This window comes from Rhineura floridana, chromosome 4 (genome assembly GCF_030035675.1).
Source record: "Rhineura floridana isolate rRhiFlo1 chromosome 4, rRhiFlo1.hap2, whole genome shotgun sequence".
NCBI lineage: Eukaryota > Metazoa > Chordata > Lepidosauria > Squamata > Rhineuridae > Rhineura > Rhineura floridana.
The window spans coordinates 3,716,211-3,731,897 of NC_084483.1; the positions used below are offsets into that span (position 1 = coordinate 3,716,211).

The 15,687-nt window shown below is 39.5% G+C and overlaps 2 protein-coding genes across 12 annotated transcripts in view; one reads left to right on the forward strand and one right to left on the reverse strand.

The window, feature by feature from the left end:
• Positions 1-9,688, forward strand: part of VPS54 (VPS54 subunit of GARP complex) — a 99,886-nt gene extending 90,198 nt beyond the window's left edge. For 4 of the 5 annotated variants that reach the window (XM_061622261.1, XM_061622260.1, XM_061622262.1 and 1 more), the window contains 5 exons: positions 352-473; positions 2,154-2,234; positions 6,163-6,270; positions 7,391-7,485; positions 8,514-9,688. In XM_061622261.1, coding sequence (XP_061478245.1) covers positions 352-473; positions 2,154-2,234; positions 6,163-6,270; positions 7,391-7,485; positions 8,514-8,619 — 512 coding nt within the window. In that variant the 3' untranslated portion in view covers positions 8,620-9,688. The remainder of the gene's footprint in view (positions 1-351; positions 474-2,153; positions 2,235-6,162; positions 6,271-7,390; positions 7,486-8,513) is intronic. The other variant, XM_061622263.1, reaches the window with a different exon arrangement.
• Positions 9,689-9,771: 83 nt separating this feature from the next.
• The window catches only part of UGP2 (UDP-glucose pyrophosphorylase 2), a 56,144-nt gene continuing 50,228 nt past the window's right edge, over positions 9,772-15,687 (reverse strand). For 4 of the 7 annotated variants that reach the window (XM_061622269.1, XM_061622270.1, XM_061622265.1 and 1 more), the window contains 3 exons: positions 14,144-14,248; positions 10,541-10,676; positions 9,772-10,022 (listed from right to left, as the gene is read on the reverse strand). In XM_061622269.1, the coding sequence (XP_061478253.1) occupies positions 10,569-10,676; positions 14,144-14,248 (213 nt within the window). In that variant the 3' untranslated portion in view covers positions 9,772-10,022; positions 10,541-10,568. Of the gene's footprint in view, positions 10,677-14,143; positions 14,249-15,687 lie in introns of those variants that run through there. The other 3 variants (XR_009762087.1, XR_009762089.1, XM_061622267.1) reach the window with 2 other exon arrangements.

Below are 15,687 nucleotides of genomic sequence, written 5' to 3' on the forward strand. Positions count from 1 at the left end.
TATAAAGAGAGCTGCCTTCTGATTAAAATATTTCTTTCATTTGTGCTGGCACAGCAAGCTGTTAAATCACACTATCAGTGAATTTACAAAATAGAAGTAGTATTTCCTAGTGTAGAATACTGTATATATTTTCCTTTTTGGTATATTTATTTGTTAATAGTTTGTATTAAGTATGAGTTTATTTGTATTATGGCTTCATTGTGTACTTTTTATAATACTTCTTGTGTTCTTTTTTTTCTTGTACACTGCTTAGAGATATTTTTATATATTAAGCGGTATAGAAATAGTCTAAATAAATAAATGTATAGTAATAGTTCTTCTGTGGTTTTTTCCCTTTCTCTATGTTCCTAGCTCTCTCATCACGCTGCCTGCAGCTCATAGTACACTACATTCCTGTTATCAGAGCTCACTTTGAAGCTCGCCTGCAACCCAAACAGTTCAGCATGCTTAGGCATTTTGACCACATTGCCAAGGTATTTTCCAATCATTTTCTGGTTTAAAATATTGTTTGTTTTCTCTGTTGTTAGGGAAAAAGCATGCATGCGTTTGGGGCTCCCAGAATGTGAGGCATGGGCAGTCACTTTGGTGGTCCAGCCTAGAGGTGCGCTTTTGAATAGTTGCAAATGAGTAACCTTCCTCTCCATCAATGCAATGCGAGTGCCCATTTGCTCACTCCCATATAGTCATCGATAACTGCTGGGGAATAGTTGGTTCTCAAAGCATGCTATGGGGTGTCATGAACCTTTTTCCTTTTCTCCAGAATAAGCCGGCATCCTTAATGTCCTTGCCAGAGACAAGTACCCCTGGTCCTCTGGTGAGAAGGTCCCCCAGCAACCTTCAGCAGATCTTCTCTGTGTTGCAGTTCTTCCTGCTCTTGCTTCCTTTCTCTAAACTGTTCTTACTGCATTGTAAATGAGGAAAAAAGTCTTGTCTTCCTTCCAGTAGTGTAGTCGCAAATTCAGAAGTGCGGGGTCCTTTCATTAGAGTCACAGCCACACCCCTTCCCCCCTTTTTGCTGCTGGGTTAAGAATGATATCCTTGGAGACATCCCTAGGAGTCAATCAGCATGAAAAAGAAAGTGTTAGCTACTGAGAATAATAAATAATAATAATAATAATAATAAATTTAATTTATGTATCGCCTATCTGGCCGATGGCCACTCTAGGCGACGTACATAAGGCAAGTACAATAAAATACAATACAACAAAATACAATATAACAATAAAAATGATAAAAACATTGCAGGGTAGGAGGCATTTCAATCAAAAAAAAGTCAACCCTCCCCAAAAGTCCCAAAAGCCTGTTGAAAGAGCCAGGTCTTTAAGGCCTTGCGGAATATATTCAGGGAAGAGGCAAGCCGGAGATCTTGAGTCTTCTCAGTGGCTGACTTACCTCCTTTCACTCCAGTCAGCAGGAAAGCACAAGGAAACATGTTAGAAGACCCTTCTCACTGGCTGATTCACTCCCCCTTCATGCTGGTTGGCTTGTAGGATGCTGGAGACTTAGGGACCCTGCTGGGACCTAAAAAAGTAAGGGGTCTAAGACCCCCCCAAGACTCTGGATGACTACAGCCCTGCTTCCTTCTAAGCCTTCTGTGCTGGTTAGAAGGATCAAGGGAGAGACAGAGTGGAGATTGCATGGAGGTTTGGATAAGACAAGAAACAGTGGAGGAAACTCCTGCTGTTTCCTCTTCAAAACTCTGCAAACTTGAGCGAAGCTTCTGCCCCTACCTTGAGCTCTTCAGCAAGTGTACAAGTGGAGATTTTTCTTACTTGCACAAAGGCTAGGGTAAGCTAAGAAACAGTAATGGGCTTGAGAAAGGTGTGGTTTCTTCCACAGTTCTTTGGAGAAGGGAGGAAGAAGAAGCATTTTCTGCCCTCTTTTATGCTGTACTACAAGTAAGGGCAATTTCTGACTCTTCCCAACACTCCCAAATGCCACAGGACTTGGGAGACAGGGATCTGGTACCAAGGACAAATGCAGAATTGGCTGGTAAGCCAAGCCAGTATCTGTGGGTCCCCTATAAACCTACCCAACAATGGGGGGGGGAGCGCAGTGTAGACATTCTTGGTTTTTTTTCATGCCTTCTGGATAGGCTCTTTAAGGATAGAATCTTGCATAAATATAAATCATAAATATTCTTTTCATTCCAGGATTATCATGATCACATAGCTGAAATTTCAGCAAAGCTCGTAGCCATAATGGATAGCTTATTTGACAAGCTGCTCTCTAAGGTAACAATTTATGCTTTATAAAAAAAAGGTTTTAGTCCTTCATCTCATACAGAATTCTAAATGAGTGCACAGACAGTATTTCCCTTCTTCAGATGTTTCTCATTTCTTTTATAAAATAAAACTTATAAAATAATAACTTTTATAAAATAATTGCTCACAGACTTTGATGGTGCAGTATAATGTTCATTTGTTATATTAACAGTTTAATGTAACAGAATAACAATAAGCTTGCCAAATGTGGCTTTTGGTGTAAAAAAACAGCTCTTTCATTGAGTGAGATAGGCAAGTGAGTGGGATCAAATGATAGTTGGACAAGGGTTCTCCAGCTGAAGTTGCCTTCAGTTCCTGTCAGATTGTGATCTTGATTTAAGGTTATCACCTCCCTCTCTCTCCCTCTCTCTCCCTCTCTCTCTCTCTCTCTCTCTCTCTCACACACACACACACACACACACATACACACACTTTTTAATAAACATAATCCTCTTTCCTTTCTCCCTCCACCTGCCCCCTGAGAAGATTATTGCAATGCAATAATGAGACACATTACCTGCCTTTGATGGTGATTCTGAAGTATCAATTCATGCAGAACACAACAGTCCGTTTTCACTGGGGTTAAATGCCTGGACCATACAGCCGTATTGGCATTCAGTGCAATTCAGAGTGCTGGCAATGACCTTTAAAGCCCTTAACTGTTTGTTACCAAGTTACTTAAAAGACATCCTATTCCCATATGAATTGCCAGATATTTGAGATCAGCTAGAGAAGCCCTGCTTGTCTGTTTGCCAGGAAGACTGGCAGGTACAAAGAGCAGGGCCTTCTCAGTAGTGGCCTCACAGCTATGGAACTATGTCCCCCAAGATATATTATTAGCCCCCTCTTTGGTATGTTTTTTTGTTAGAATTGCATTTGGTAGGGGGTTTAATGGCCTCTGTCTAATTTTGGAATGTGATGATACAGCCCAGCTGTGATGTTACAGGATTTATAAAGCTCTTACTGTTGCTATTAGGATGATACTGCATTATATTTTATATAGGTTTTTGTTTGTTTCAAATGTTGTAAGCTGTCATGGGAAGATACTGTTCTGAATGCAGTTTCTGATTAAAGGACCTGGGGCAGGAGAGGCACGCTCAGTTGGGAGCCACCACTTCAAGCTGCTCTGGGTGCCTTGCAGTGGTGGCTCCCGGCAGGGCTCAGGAGCTGCTGAGCAGGTGATAGGGAGGCATTCCATGTAGTGGAACACTGAGGAGAAAACCAAGAGGGGACAAGCAGCAGAAGGGACTGCCAAAAGGAGAAGAGGCTGTGGCATGGATGCACAGGTTCCATGCTGGGCCAGATCCATCCTAGAAGCTGACAGTTCTCCATCCCTGCCTTGTCATTTAATGTTTATCTACTAGAGAATCTTGAACTGGGGCTGAGTAAAAATGGCCTCCACAATTTTCTAAGCTATTTGTGGGCCACAAAATTTGGGAGGGAGGATTTTGCTGCTTATTTTCCGGGGGAGGACTGAGATTCTCAGTTGAGGAGGTGCTTAAAAAAGAAAATTGTTTTCTGGGAAATTTCAGCTCATCCCTATGGGAAAATTACTGCACAGAAGTGTTTCAGCCTTAGCCTCTTGAGTGAAGGGTGCTCTCACCTGTATTTGGAGGAAGAACAGCAGTCAGAATCAGAGGTCAGAATAGGTGCAAGGAGGCTTCTTTAGATATGGTTGCCTGAAGTTATTTTTGATTTTATACACATTCTTCTGGGTTCTTACAACCAATCTATTCCTCTGAGATAAAAATATTTAGCTGCTATCAGACCTCTAACTGACTCTTCCTTTCTGAGTGAGGTTTAGGTGGCAGTAGTTCTACTTCAGAGAAACACAAGAAGGAGAGTAACTTGAATTTTTAAAACAAGAAATAATTGTTAAGAAGTGAACAATGAACAAGTATAATTTATAAACCACCAGTTTCGCTAATTTCTATGATGAGGTATTTATCACTGACAGAATTTAGTATTTCTAATTTCCTCTTTCTTCAGCCATACTCTGACTAATCTCTTTACCTTGCACATTCTTTTGATTTAGTGGGAATGGTTTTGTCACCATTAGCTAGTCAAAGGGCATGGAGAACCTGTGACCCTTCAGATGTTGTTGGACTCCAATTCCCATCAACCCCAGCTGCAAGGGTCAATGGTCAGGAGTGATGGGAGCTGTAGTCCAATAACACCTGGAGGGCCACAGGTTCTCCACCCCGGTCTAGGTCATTATACAGAGACCCTTCTTAGTGACCACTAAGGAGGCCTGTTTCCCACTCTCTGCAACTGTAGTCTTTCCAACCCTACCCAATAGCCACTCCTCTTGAAGCCATTACTGGCTAGTAATCTTACCACTAGTGGAGTTAGATTTGACGTTGCAGAGTTATACTAGTCTTAAGCCTTTGTCCAACAATGTATTTTTATTAGTAAAACCCAGAGAAAACAAGGCATTAGCAAATGGAGTTTAGGAAAGAAAACAAAATAAAATTTGCTTCCGATTTCTCTACACTGATTCTGTCACTGCATTGATGGTAGTTTACTGGGCTGGCCATAAAAATTAATCCAGTATTCTCTCATGACATGTGTATAATAAAAATTGACTGCATGGGTATCAAAATGTATCCAAAGAAGTGGTCATCACATCCTAGTTAAGAGGACAATGTTAAACTGGCCCTTTATAACTAAACTCAGGCATTCCAATGCTTGACTAGTGGTTGAGTATGATACTGGGTCAGTGAAGTTTGTGTCTGCCGGCACCACCTCTTATGGCACTGATTTTATATTGCTTAATGTCAGTAATCATTAACCAATAAGATATAACAGATAATTTATCAAGGGAAAGAATTACTCTATGTATATGATCTGTGTAATTATGCCCAGAAGTTGTTTGTTTTTCTGTGAATCCATGAATATGGAACCCATTCTAAGATGCAGTCCAACAAGTAGATACTTCGGAGAACATCAGTTGGGGATCAGTTTTCCCTTACTAGAAATATGAAAGCCTTGGGTGGGGGGGGAGCAAGAAAACTTCAAGGGGGGGGAACAGAAAAAACCTGGGTGGTTGTAAAACAATATTGATAGAACAATATTTTGTTTTATCTGCATGCCTTCACATGTCTATCCCAACAAAGTAAATTTCCAGAACTTCCGGAAGTGTTCGAAGTTTGAGTCGTTGTTCAGAAGGCAGAACCTAGCCAGATATTCGCTAACCTTCAATTACAGTTGTATTACTTCTTGCACTTTCAAAGCAGTTTAGGTAGAAGCAAACTGCAGCAATTCTTGACAGTTTCTCCCTCCATTCCATGATGATTAGTTATTAGCTTATTAGTGGAAGTTATAGAAAAAGCTAACTTTATATTAGCGCCAATCTGCTGAGTCAATGATTGGCAGTTGTGAAGTTCCCCCCTCGCCATCTTTTGTGCATTTTCAATATTTTTGTAATTTCCCTATTTTTAAAAAAGTTGAACATTCCAGTTCCACTCCAAAGCTTGTATGTGCAGAAGTGTACATGTGAGGTTTTCCATACCAACAGCCTCTTCTCTGCATGCTGAGCTCTATTATATGTATATAAAGTAATTATAAACATATTTTCCTTTATTATGCATGAAGGCTGTATTGTGTGTAGTATTTGCATATGCAGAAAGTACAAATATTATTCGTTGGGGCAATCTCTCCTAACAAATGGGTGGGAAATGTGATGTTTTATTATGGTTTTCTGAGTGAAATTTTAGAACATTAGAAACATATGTACTGCATATCATAGTTGGGAATGAGAAGCTGCACAAGTCAGCAGGAAAAGGAATATCAGTGAGTTTGCAATTTTTGTTAAAATTATCATTGCTGTATAAACAAAAAGTAGCAGCCAAGATCCAGAAAACAAATTGAGTGACACATTCCCTGTCTGAATTAACAGTACGGGGTGAAAGCACCTGTTCCTTCTACCTGCTTCAGGAATATTTGCAAACAGATGGCAAAGATGCATGAAGCAATATATGACCTTCTTCCTGAGGAGCAAACCCAGGTGAGCCATTTTGAGTGGTGTTTGTTGTGGTGGTGTGGAAGTGTGTGCTTCCCAATTGTTGAAGATGTGTCCTGTGAATGAAGCCTACACTTGCTCGTTACTCCTAGGAGGAGGATCACATCTCATGGTTTTTTAGGTCACCAAGATCTTAAGTACTGGCTGAAAAGGCTATGCATAAGTAGAATTCTGCCTTCTTTAATGTAACACACAACAGTAAATATTCTAAAAATACAGACCAGTATTGAAAGCTTTGCCTAATCTCAAATATGGCTGAAAGAGAAGCCCTCAGTTAGGGAAACTTTTAACCTGTTTTGGAAAAATAAAGGAATCCATTTTATTAAAAGTACATTTCCTATTTAATTGTAACAGTAAATTCCTTGTCTTATTAAATTATTAAATCTATTCTGAATGCGTGTAAATGTATTTGTGGGCAAGGGATTCCCAGGAAACAGAAAATAGGTAAACCTTTGCTTGCGCTAGTTCATACATTATGGGCCCTGTGTGAAAGTTGCTGAAAAACATCTACACGGTCCATCCCGAGTGGGGCTGTCTCATTAGCACTATGTATTGTTGACCTTAGCATCTCCTCCATGGAGCATATGGAGCAGAAGACTTGCAAACATGACAGTCCTTGTATGAGGTGTCACCATAAGGAAGTGTTGTTATGCTTCAGCGTGGTTACAGAGAAAGGTATGGGGAACCTAGGGGGTTGTTCTAAAAAAATAATTTGAACTATTACTTATGAAATGTCCCTTAGTTTCTGTGCTAGCAGAAGTATACAGTGGCTCATAAATGCTAAGTTGGATAGATACATGAAACTAAGCATTTTCCCCAGGTATTATGCCATCAGGTGGGTTATAGCACTGCCTAGTGTCTGAAGGCAGGAATGCACAGGAGTCAAGACTTGAGTTCCTCCTTCCAGTCCTCACCCCAGTCCATTCCTGCCTTTGTCCAAGGTCGGATCTCTCAGCCTTAGCTATTGTTCACTCTAGTTGTGAGTCTGTTTCCTTGATGTATTTCCATCTTTTGTTTTACTCTGCCTGTTTCCGTTAGAATAAAAGATTTTAACACCTTCTTACAATATATTCTAAATAGGAACATTGTCTGTATTGTTCTCTAGATGTTGTTCTTAAGAATTAATGCAAGCTACAAACTTCACTTGAAGAGGCAATTGGCCCACTTAAATGTAGTCAATGATGGGGGACCTCAAAATGGGTATGTTACACAATTTTTTCCCAACATGGGTTCAAGGGTGAGGGTACTAAATGGAGTCCATCTGCTTCCAGCATGTATTTAGTAGTGTTCAAGGGTGATGCTGCTAGCCATCTGCTGGATGGATGTGCACACAGAAGGACCTAGTACTGTTGGCAATATCACAACTGAGGTTTTATAGAAGAGAACCTTAGCTAGATAATACAGATTTTTATATAAATTGCCTAGTATACTTTTGTAGAAAGGCGAGATATTATTGTGAAGAAAAATTTAAGACATTTAAATCTGTCAGTATAAACTTCTACTTGGTCTAACCTTAAATTAATTTAGAATGGGGGTACTATGTTGATCTCGCAGCCCCTCATATTCCTGTCAGCTTGGCTGAACTGAGACGACATTCTTTTTGAGACGTATTAGCTCAGAGTTAACAATCTACCACTCAGTATATTAGGTGTGAGCCAAACTTGGGGGTGGGACATGTTTTACAAAAGCATTGCACGTTAGTATATGTTGGATAGACTTAAGTAAAATATAATTAAAGCTTTTCTTCCTTGTAAAATGGATACCTCCCCCTTTTCAGTGGTTATTCTGAGACCTGCATAATGTGATGAAAATATTCACCCACTCAAGAGTGAGGATAGGAAGCACTGTCCTAACGCCACTTTGGCTTTGTGATGCCACACAGCCAAATGTGGCTGGGAATTGCTTCAAGAATAAAACTATGCCTCGTTAAAAAAACACAACACAAAAACCACTGAAGTTGCAGATTATAGAAAACAGGTAATGAAAAAGGTAATCTTTAATAGATGCATATTTGATATAGTTCTACTTATAGACATTGTATGATTGAACAAAAACCATAGTGTTTTGCTTTGCACGTTCCAGTACAGGACAAAAGACATCAGGTTAAGAATGCCAAATTAGCTACACAACACACAGCATGAACTACGACCTAAAGTCCAGTGCTATCACTGATAAGACAGGTTTGGATACATGTGTTTCCTCAATGTGTTTATTTCTGTTTCAAATAGATTGGTTACAGCAGATGTAGCTTTTTACACTGGAAATCTCCAAGCTTTGAAAGGGCTTCAAACCCTAGACTTAAACATGGCTGAAATCTGGGAACAGAAGAGGTGATAATCCAGCAGAGCAAGAGAGTTGCCTCTTGGCATGGGATGATTTCTTCTTTGCAGAAGATGAATTCTTGGAAGCTAGAAGAGGAAGCTCCCTTGGAATGTGAAAACTAGCTATGGGAATGACTTTGGGGGAATCCTTTAGCAAGTGATCAGTTCTCTGTGCAATTTCTTCATTCTCTCTGGAACCAGACTCAGGTTTCTTTGGACCAAATCCAAAAGAATATATAGCTGTAACACAGCTGTAGTTTCCTAGAGAGTGCTCTGTAAATCTTTATATTAAAAAGATGCTTTGCATTTCCTCTAGTGCAATGAAAATTCACATGGTGTCTCACTTTTATTTAATGATGGTACAGTTTGAAAATTCTTGCTGTTGAATTATAGAAAATGTTTTCATTATAAAACTTTACTGTTAAATTATTTTTTTACAGATGTTTCTATAAAGTCTTGATTATCTACATAGATTTGGATTTGTTAGGGGGCATCCTATTCCAAAGTATTTCTTGCAGCCGTGCTTCATGTTGCCACCAGAAGACAGTATGTTTAAATACTTCCCAGCTCTTGGAAACAAAGCTGTGAAGCTCTTCTAGCTCTTATTAAGGGCAAAATGATAAAGGAGTTTGATAAGCTGATCTGGCTTTGGTGGGCGATCATCTTTTGAATGCTTCTTATGAGAACCCCTTCCATGGACTTCTGTTTTGCCTATTTCCATGTAATTTCTTTACCTCCTGGTTCTCTCCCACCCAATTAAAGCTATTTAAAAATATTAACTGTGTAGTCAGAACTACACTTGAAGTGTAGCAGTAGATGACGTATGACTAACTTACAAAGATTTTTTTCTAATGCTACCTTTCAGGCTGGTACCTGCCTGTATTAAGTAATGAAGTGGCTGTGTATGTCACCTCGCAGCATTTTTACTTACCCAGTGAGTGCCTACTCTTGTGATGATTATGTACAATGATATGGTCTACAATGTTTGTGTGCCTGTGGTTTCTTCAGACAGGCATGCCTATCTGTTAACATTAGCAGAAGTCATTGTCAATCAAATAAAGCTGTAAAAATGAACTGTTTAAAAAATCAACTTTTTTACCAAGAGAACAATACACAACACCACACCTGGTTAACAACAACAACAAAGAGACAGATAATCCAGACAGGGGGTTGATATTATTTATTTCAGTACCTTTACAGATATGGAATTTGTTTCTACATAGGTAACACATGATTTAATTATCTGAACATGAGTACACTGAAGCGGTGATCCTTTCCATAATTAAAAGTAGATTGGAGTTCTTAAGAGGTAACAGCTGAAGTAAGAGAAGCTAGAAGATGGGGGTGATTGTAACAGAAGTAACATTCAAAGGTGTCTCTTCTCTTTGGGTAAACACAGTAGAGCAGGAACTCCAGCTTTAGAGAAGGATAAAAATGAGGTTATTGACCTATGTTATCTCTGGGGGTTGCTGCAATGGTACAGACTGAAGTATTAACTATAGGAAGGCTAACAATGTTAACAGTTAAGTACTAGACATTTTAAATAGCTTACGTGCCATAGCAATAAATCATCTGGGTGTTTTATCATGGGTGCCATTTATACTTCATAAAGTAGTTGCACTTAATAGTTAACAGCATATTGCTTCACAGCTTTTTCAGTTACAAGCCATTCAAAACTCATTGGACATCAGCATGTTAAACATCTTACACAAGAGATGCTTGCCTTTTCGTAAGACAAACAATATTGCACTTTAGGTTATATTAGCTGAATTACAGATTCATTTAAAGACTTGCATCTTAAGTATTCTTTCAGTTAAGAAAGTACAGAAAAACTACTTAGAAATAATACTGTAGGTACAGTGAGTAGATAAGTATATTAGACCCTCTGTGTACAAATTTAATGGGTTCTTCCATTTGTGAAACTAAAATATTACCAACGACTGTGTCAGTTCACATATCAGATCAGTGATCAAGGATCCGAAGATTTCCAGAGACTATTTTGTTCTCCAGTACTGCTCCTGGTGGGATATCTATCCTGTCACCATGGTTTGCAATAATGATGACTGTTCCCTAATGATAAAAGAAAAATTACATTCAGATGCTTTTTCAAAAGGCAGTGGTATTCTAGTGACCTGCTTGGAAGCTTTGAACCCTTCTGGATTCAGTTCAAATTCATTAGATTTTAACTCACTTAGGTAACAGTTCTGAATTAAATTCATGTTATACAATGATAAATACCAAACTCTTACAGCTAGTGTAAAATGAATATACTAAATATTTAACTGCAGAAATTTCTAAAACTTATTTTGCGCATTGTGCAGCTCAGTCAGCCATAATTAATAACTCTGTGGACAACTCATTTCAATTCCAATTTGTTCTGAAGGCCAGTAAAGTAGGAATAGAGAACACAATTTTAATTTTTGCCAGGTATTTAGAATATGGTGTACAGCTCTGAACATCCCATCTCAAAAACGTGCAGAAAGGCAACTTGCAGCTGAATCCTAAAGCCTGGTCTACAGTTCATGGGACTTGCTTCCCATTTTATGTATGCAGGATTGTAACATAAAAAATGTTTGGAGGACCCTTCTCTGAGAAATGTCTAAAGTACTTGTGGCTTTTTATTTTAGAAGACGTTGGGGGATAAAAATTATGAATGACTACGCAGCAAACAGAATTCACACACACAATGCTAGAACTTGGGATAGCTACTGAAGTTGGCAGTAGATTCAGGACGAACATCTTCAAATAGTGCATGTTTATCTTTGGAAACTGAAAAAGTGATACCCACATTAAAGGCGTACAGAGCACAATCTTTCTTACGGCATGCTTGCTCAAGTCAGACCTACTACACTGAGTTGGGGCCTACTCCCAGGTCAGTGGGTAGAAGACTGCCGTCTTTGTCAAACTCAGAACGAAATTCTGTAAGATTAAGCCATGTAACAAACAGACCATTCACGTTCTAAGGCAGTATATGTGGAGGTACCACATGAAACAGACAAAGGGGATGATGCCCTGTCACACTATATAACCCACTTGTGATCTAGAGCAGGGGCTCTTAACCTGTGATCATGCCCCCCCCCCAAGGGATCCATGAGCTGGCACAAAAAAAACAAACCAATTTCTAATGCAATAAAATAAATTGTATTTACTTTTATTACTATTATTTTATTATTATTTATATTTATTTATTTAATTTGTATCCCACCCTTCCTCCCAGCAGGAGCCCTGGGCAGCAAACAAGGCACTAAAAGCATTTTAAAACATCATAAAAACAAATCTTAAAATACATTAAGACAAAACAGCGTTAAAAATTTTAAAAAAGGGTTAAAAACATGATTAAAAAGCATATTTATGTGGGTTCACAACCCAAAAAAGGTTAAGAAAGTTTCTAGAGGTATCTGATTTGCAGTTGATAGAAACAGCTAAATTTCACAGACCTTGAGTTTATGGAGCAAGGTTATTTATATTTTCACTTAGATGAAGCTCATTGATAAAACAATTTAAAAAACTATATTAGGACAATACTGTTATTGGACCAACCAAAATATCCCATAATAGTGTATAAGCTTTCAAGTTCTCCAGAACTTTTCATCAGACTAAATTGTAAAGACAGCAATTGTTGAGGGTGGGATTTTTGGCTGTGGTTGAAGAATGTAAGTAAAGACTGATATTTTTGTGGGTTATAGATATATAGAAAAATGTATTTTGTTTTCTGGAATTTGACCTCTCAGTAGTTCAAGGTTAGTGTGAGCTAGCAGGACATTTGACTGACAGTTATCCAGTTAGAGACTTAGAAATTTCATATTAGCATACAGTTATCCCACATGAAGTGACAAGGCATAGGAAATGATGGGAATGGTCAGAGGCAAAAGTGATGAAGCTATGGATGGGACTCTTTCCTTTGTATAATGAAAGTCAGTAAAAACAACAGTAAAGGGTACACATAATAACAACACTGAAGTAAGCAAGGCACACAATTCAGCATGTCTACAGAACAGATACCTGGCATGGTTACAAGCAATTAAGCCCAGGATGTCAGAAGGAAAGAAATTACTGCCAATGTTACTATTCCGTTTGGCCTGGAGGGAAAGTCCCTACTGGATACAAGTCTGTGCAGGATATGTATTACAACTATAATAATAGGTTAAGTGGTTGTTCTATTGTAGCACATAGTTTTAGAGAACAATTTTTAAACCAAAAAAGAGCATGTACTTGCATCTCAACACCTCCAAGGACTAATTACTGCTTTCTTAAAAAACTACAGAGATGAGTTTGGTTTCAGTATGGTCTGAGCAATGTTTCCCACCTGTGGGTTGCGAAGCCTGTGCAAGTAGGCCACAGACATCAAGAGTTTTTTTTCTTGTTGGAGCCCTCTGGGTAAGGAAGACTGGCCTCTGTGCTGCTGCTGCTGCTGCCACCTTTCAGCCACTTACATTTAAAATAAAAAGACTGGGAAGTGAAGGAGTGGCAGAGGTATGTCCATGGGCTCAGACTACTGCCAGCAAGCACCAAGTGCGTCCTTCGTCCCGTGCTGGGGTTAGCTGGAGGAAAAAAAGGTGGCAGGGAGGAGCAGCAGGCCACTGCTACCTGCCAGCAACAGGTGCCTCTTTCACCCTGTGCTGGGGCTTGCTTTTTAAAAGAAAAAAATTGGAGAAGGAAGAAAAAGGCAGCAGAGGTATCCCCCACAGGTTTGGGCTGCTGTTGCCACCAGTCAGATATAGAGAGGGGGAGAGAGATCTCTATGTTGTCTGTGTGCATGTGAGAAGTATATGTATGAGTGCTGGGGAGAGGGGAAGAGATGCACTTGGACAGAGAGGAGTGGTGTGTTGGGGGGGGGGGAGTATGTATGTGTGGTGTATGTGAGAGGGAGAAATGCACCTGGACAGAGAGAGAGGGAAATGTGTGGTTCTGAAAGCATAAAGTATATGGAGGTGTGTATGTCAGTGAGAAAGAGAAACAAAAGATGCATGTGTATCTGTGGTCTGTACGTGTGCAGTGTGTACATGCAAGAGTATAGTGTGGCCACCTTGTATATTTCCCCTGAAACAAGGGAACGTACATGTGTGTGTATGTGTAAAATCAATATCTGATCGCCACAATCAGCACCAGCATGACATAATTGACTTCCCACAGTAAGCATGAGCTGGGGGCAGGGGCAGGGAAGCAGCAATGATGGTACTCTCTCTAGTTTTGTCCAGTGCCATGCCCCCATGGTTTTAATTCTTTAAAACTTAAAATGCATCTACAAAATTTTAAACATTTAAAATTTAAGTCACGTGCTAAAGGCTCTGCTGCTGTGCCGCCACGCCTCTCAGTTGATTGTGATCGCGCCTCCCAGCTGATCGCAGTTGCACAATTGCGTCTCTTTCCACCCCCCCACACACCGAAAGAACAGGCCACGACCAAAGGTTAAGTGTCCGTTCTTGCGAAGTACGTAAACGGGAATGGTGCTACTGTATGTCCGTACTCGTGAGTGTCCTTAAAGTGAAGGTCCATATAGCGGGGTATTCCTGTATACAGAAAAATGTATGACCAACCTTTAGTGCAACATTTTTTCCAAATGTGACATCGCCTGAAACAGTCAGATGATCCAATTCTAGCATATCTGGTATACTTTCAAACCGCCTCAGGTAATCTTGAACCTTTTCAAAAAGCAGAAATAAGAGAGTAATGCCTCAGGTTCCCATACATGTGTCACCCTGAAAAACTGTCTGGGAATTTTCCAACTACAAAGTACTTCTTTAGCAGTGAATTGTATAATTGTGTCATTTTTTCCTGACCCATCCAACTAAAGACAATTATGTTCAAATAACGTGTTAGTTCAGTTTTATTTAAGAAGATGAGTGGTTATTGGATGAGGAACTGCAGTCATCTGGTAAAATGGGAGGGGATCTCCTTAGAGAGGCAGCAGTCCCTTTCCAATTTATCTCAGTTTAAAGGTCTCTGGCAGGCATCACCGTTATTTTCCAGGAAATAAAGACAGGCTAGTAAAAGCTTTTAAGAGGAGATTACTTGTGACTTGAAGAAGCTGGGGTCAGAATATGGATACCTAGGACAGAGCAAGCAGAAGCTTTCATGTCAGTTTTGTGGCACAACACAACTGACTTGGATCTGGATTAGCAAAGCCACATTAACAGAGGTGTCAATTAAAACAGAAATACATCATGTGTTTTAAGGAAAACTGAACTGTACAAATGAGATGGTGTAAGCCTCCACTGTGAAATACACTATTATTGCAGGAGAATATTAGAGAAGTCATAAAAAGAGTTCTTAGGACAAAAGCAGTTTAAAAATGTGAACACAAGGCACCTCAATCCCCTTCAATTTCTTCTTGAACTAATGCCATAGTATGTTCCCCACTGAGATGTTGCTGTGAAGAAGGTTGGGAATATCATGTTTCCCCAAGGGTTTTGTAGAAGTGTCCAAGATTTTCAAGTTAATAGCAAACAAATCCACAAACCAGTTAATTCTTTCATTTAAGCATGATCTAGTTCCACTGAAGTGAAGTGGGACAAGCAAACCCAACATGAGCTACCCTGCCAGCAACAGGTAACGACAGCAGGTAAGATGAAACACCACTACGCTATGGCATGCGGTCTAGAGAGGCAGGTCTGGCAATGGTTTGCCTGCATGGCATAAAGAAACCAAAGGCACATTTTTGCAAACACTATGGCCCTTGCCTTCTTCCTCCTGCTCTGTATTTGATAGCTTCAGAGGCATGCCAAATAGAACAAATCTCTCCCACTTTCCAAGCATATAATCTATTGTAGCAACATCAGTGAAAAGTACTTATCTAGAGAACTAGCTTAAGTTCCAGGGTGGCATACCGTTATTATAACATTTAAATTCAAGATAATTTATTATATTTTTGATTATTTATACTCCACCTTTCCATCAAATAGTGGCTAGATTGTAGTCACACATACAATGTGGCTATAGGATTGTGAAAATGAAATGGACTGCCTTCAAGTCAATTCCGACTTATGACGACCCTATGAATAGGGTTTTCATGGTAAGTGGTATTCAGAGGGGGTTTACCATTGCCTTCCTCTGAGGCCGAGAGGCAGTGACTGGCCCAAGG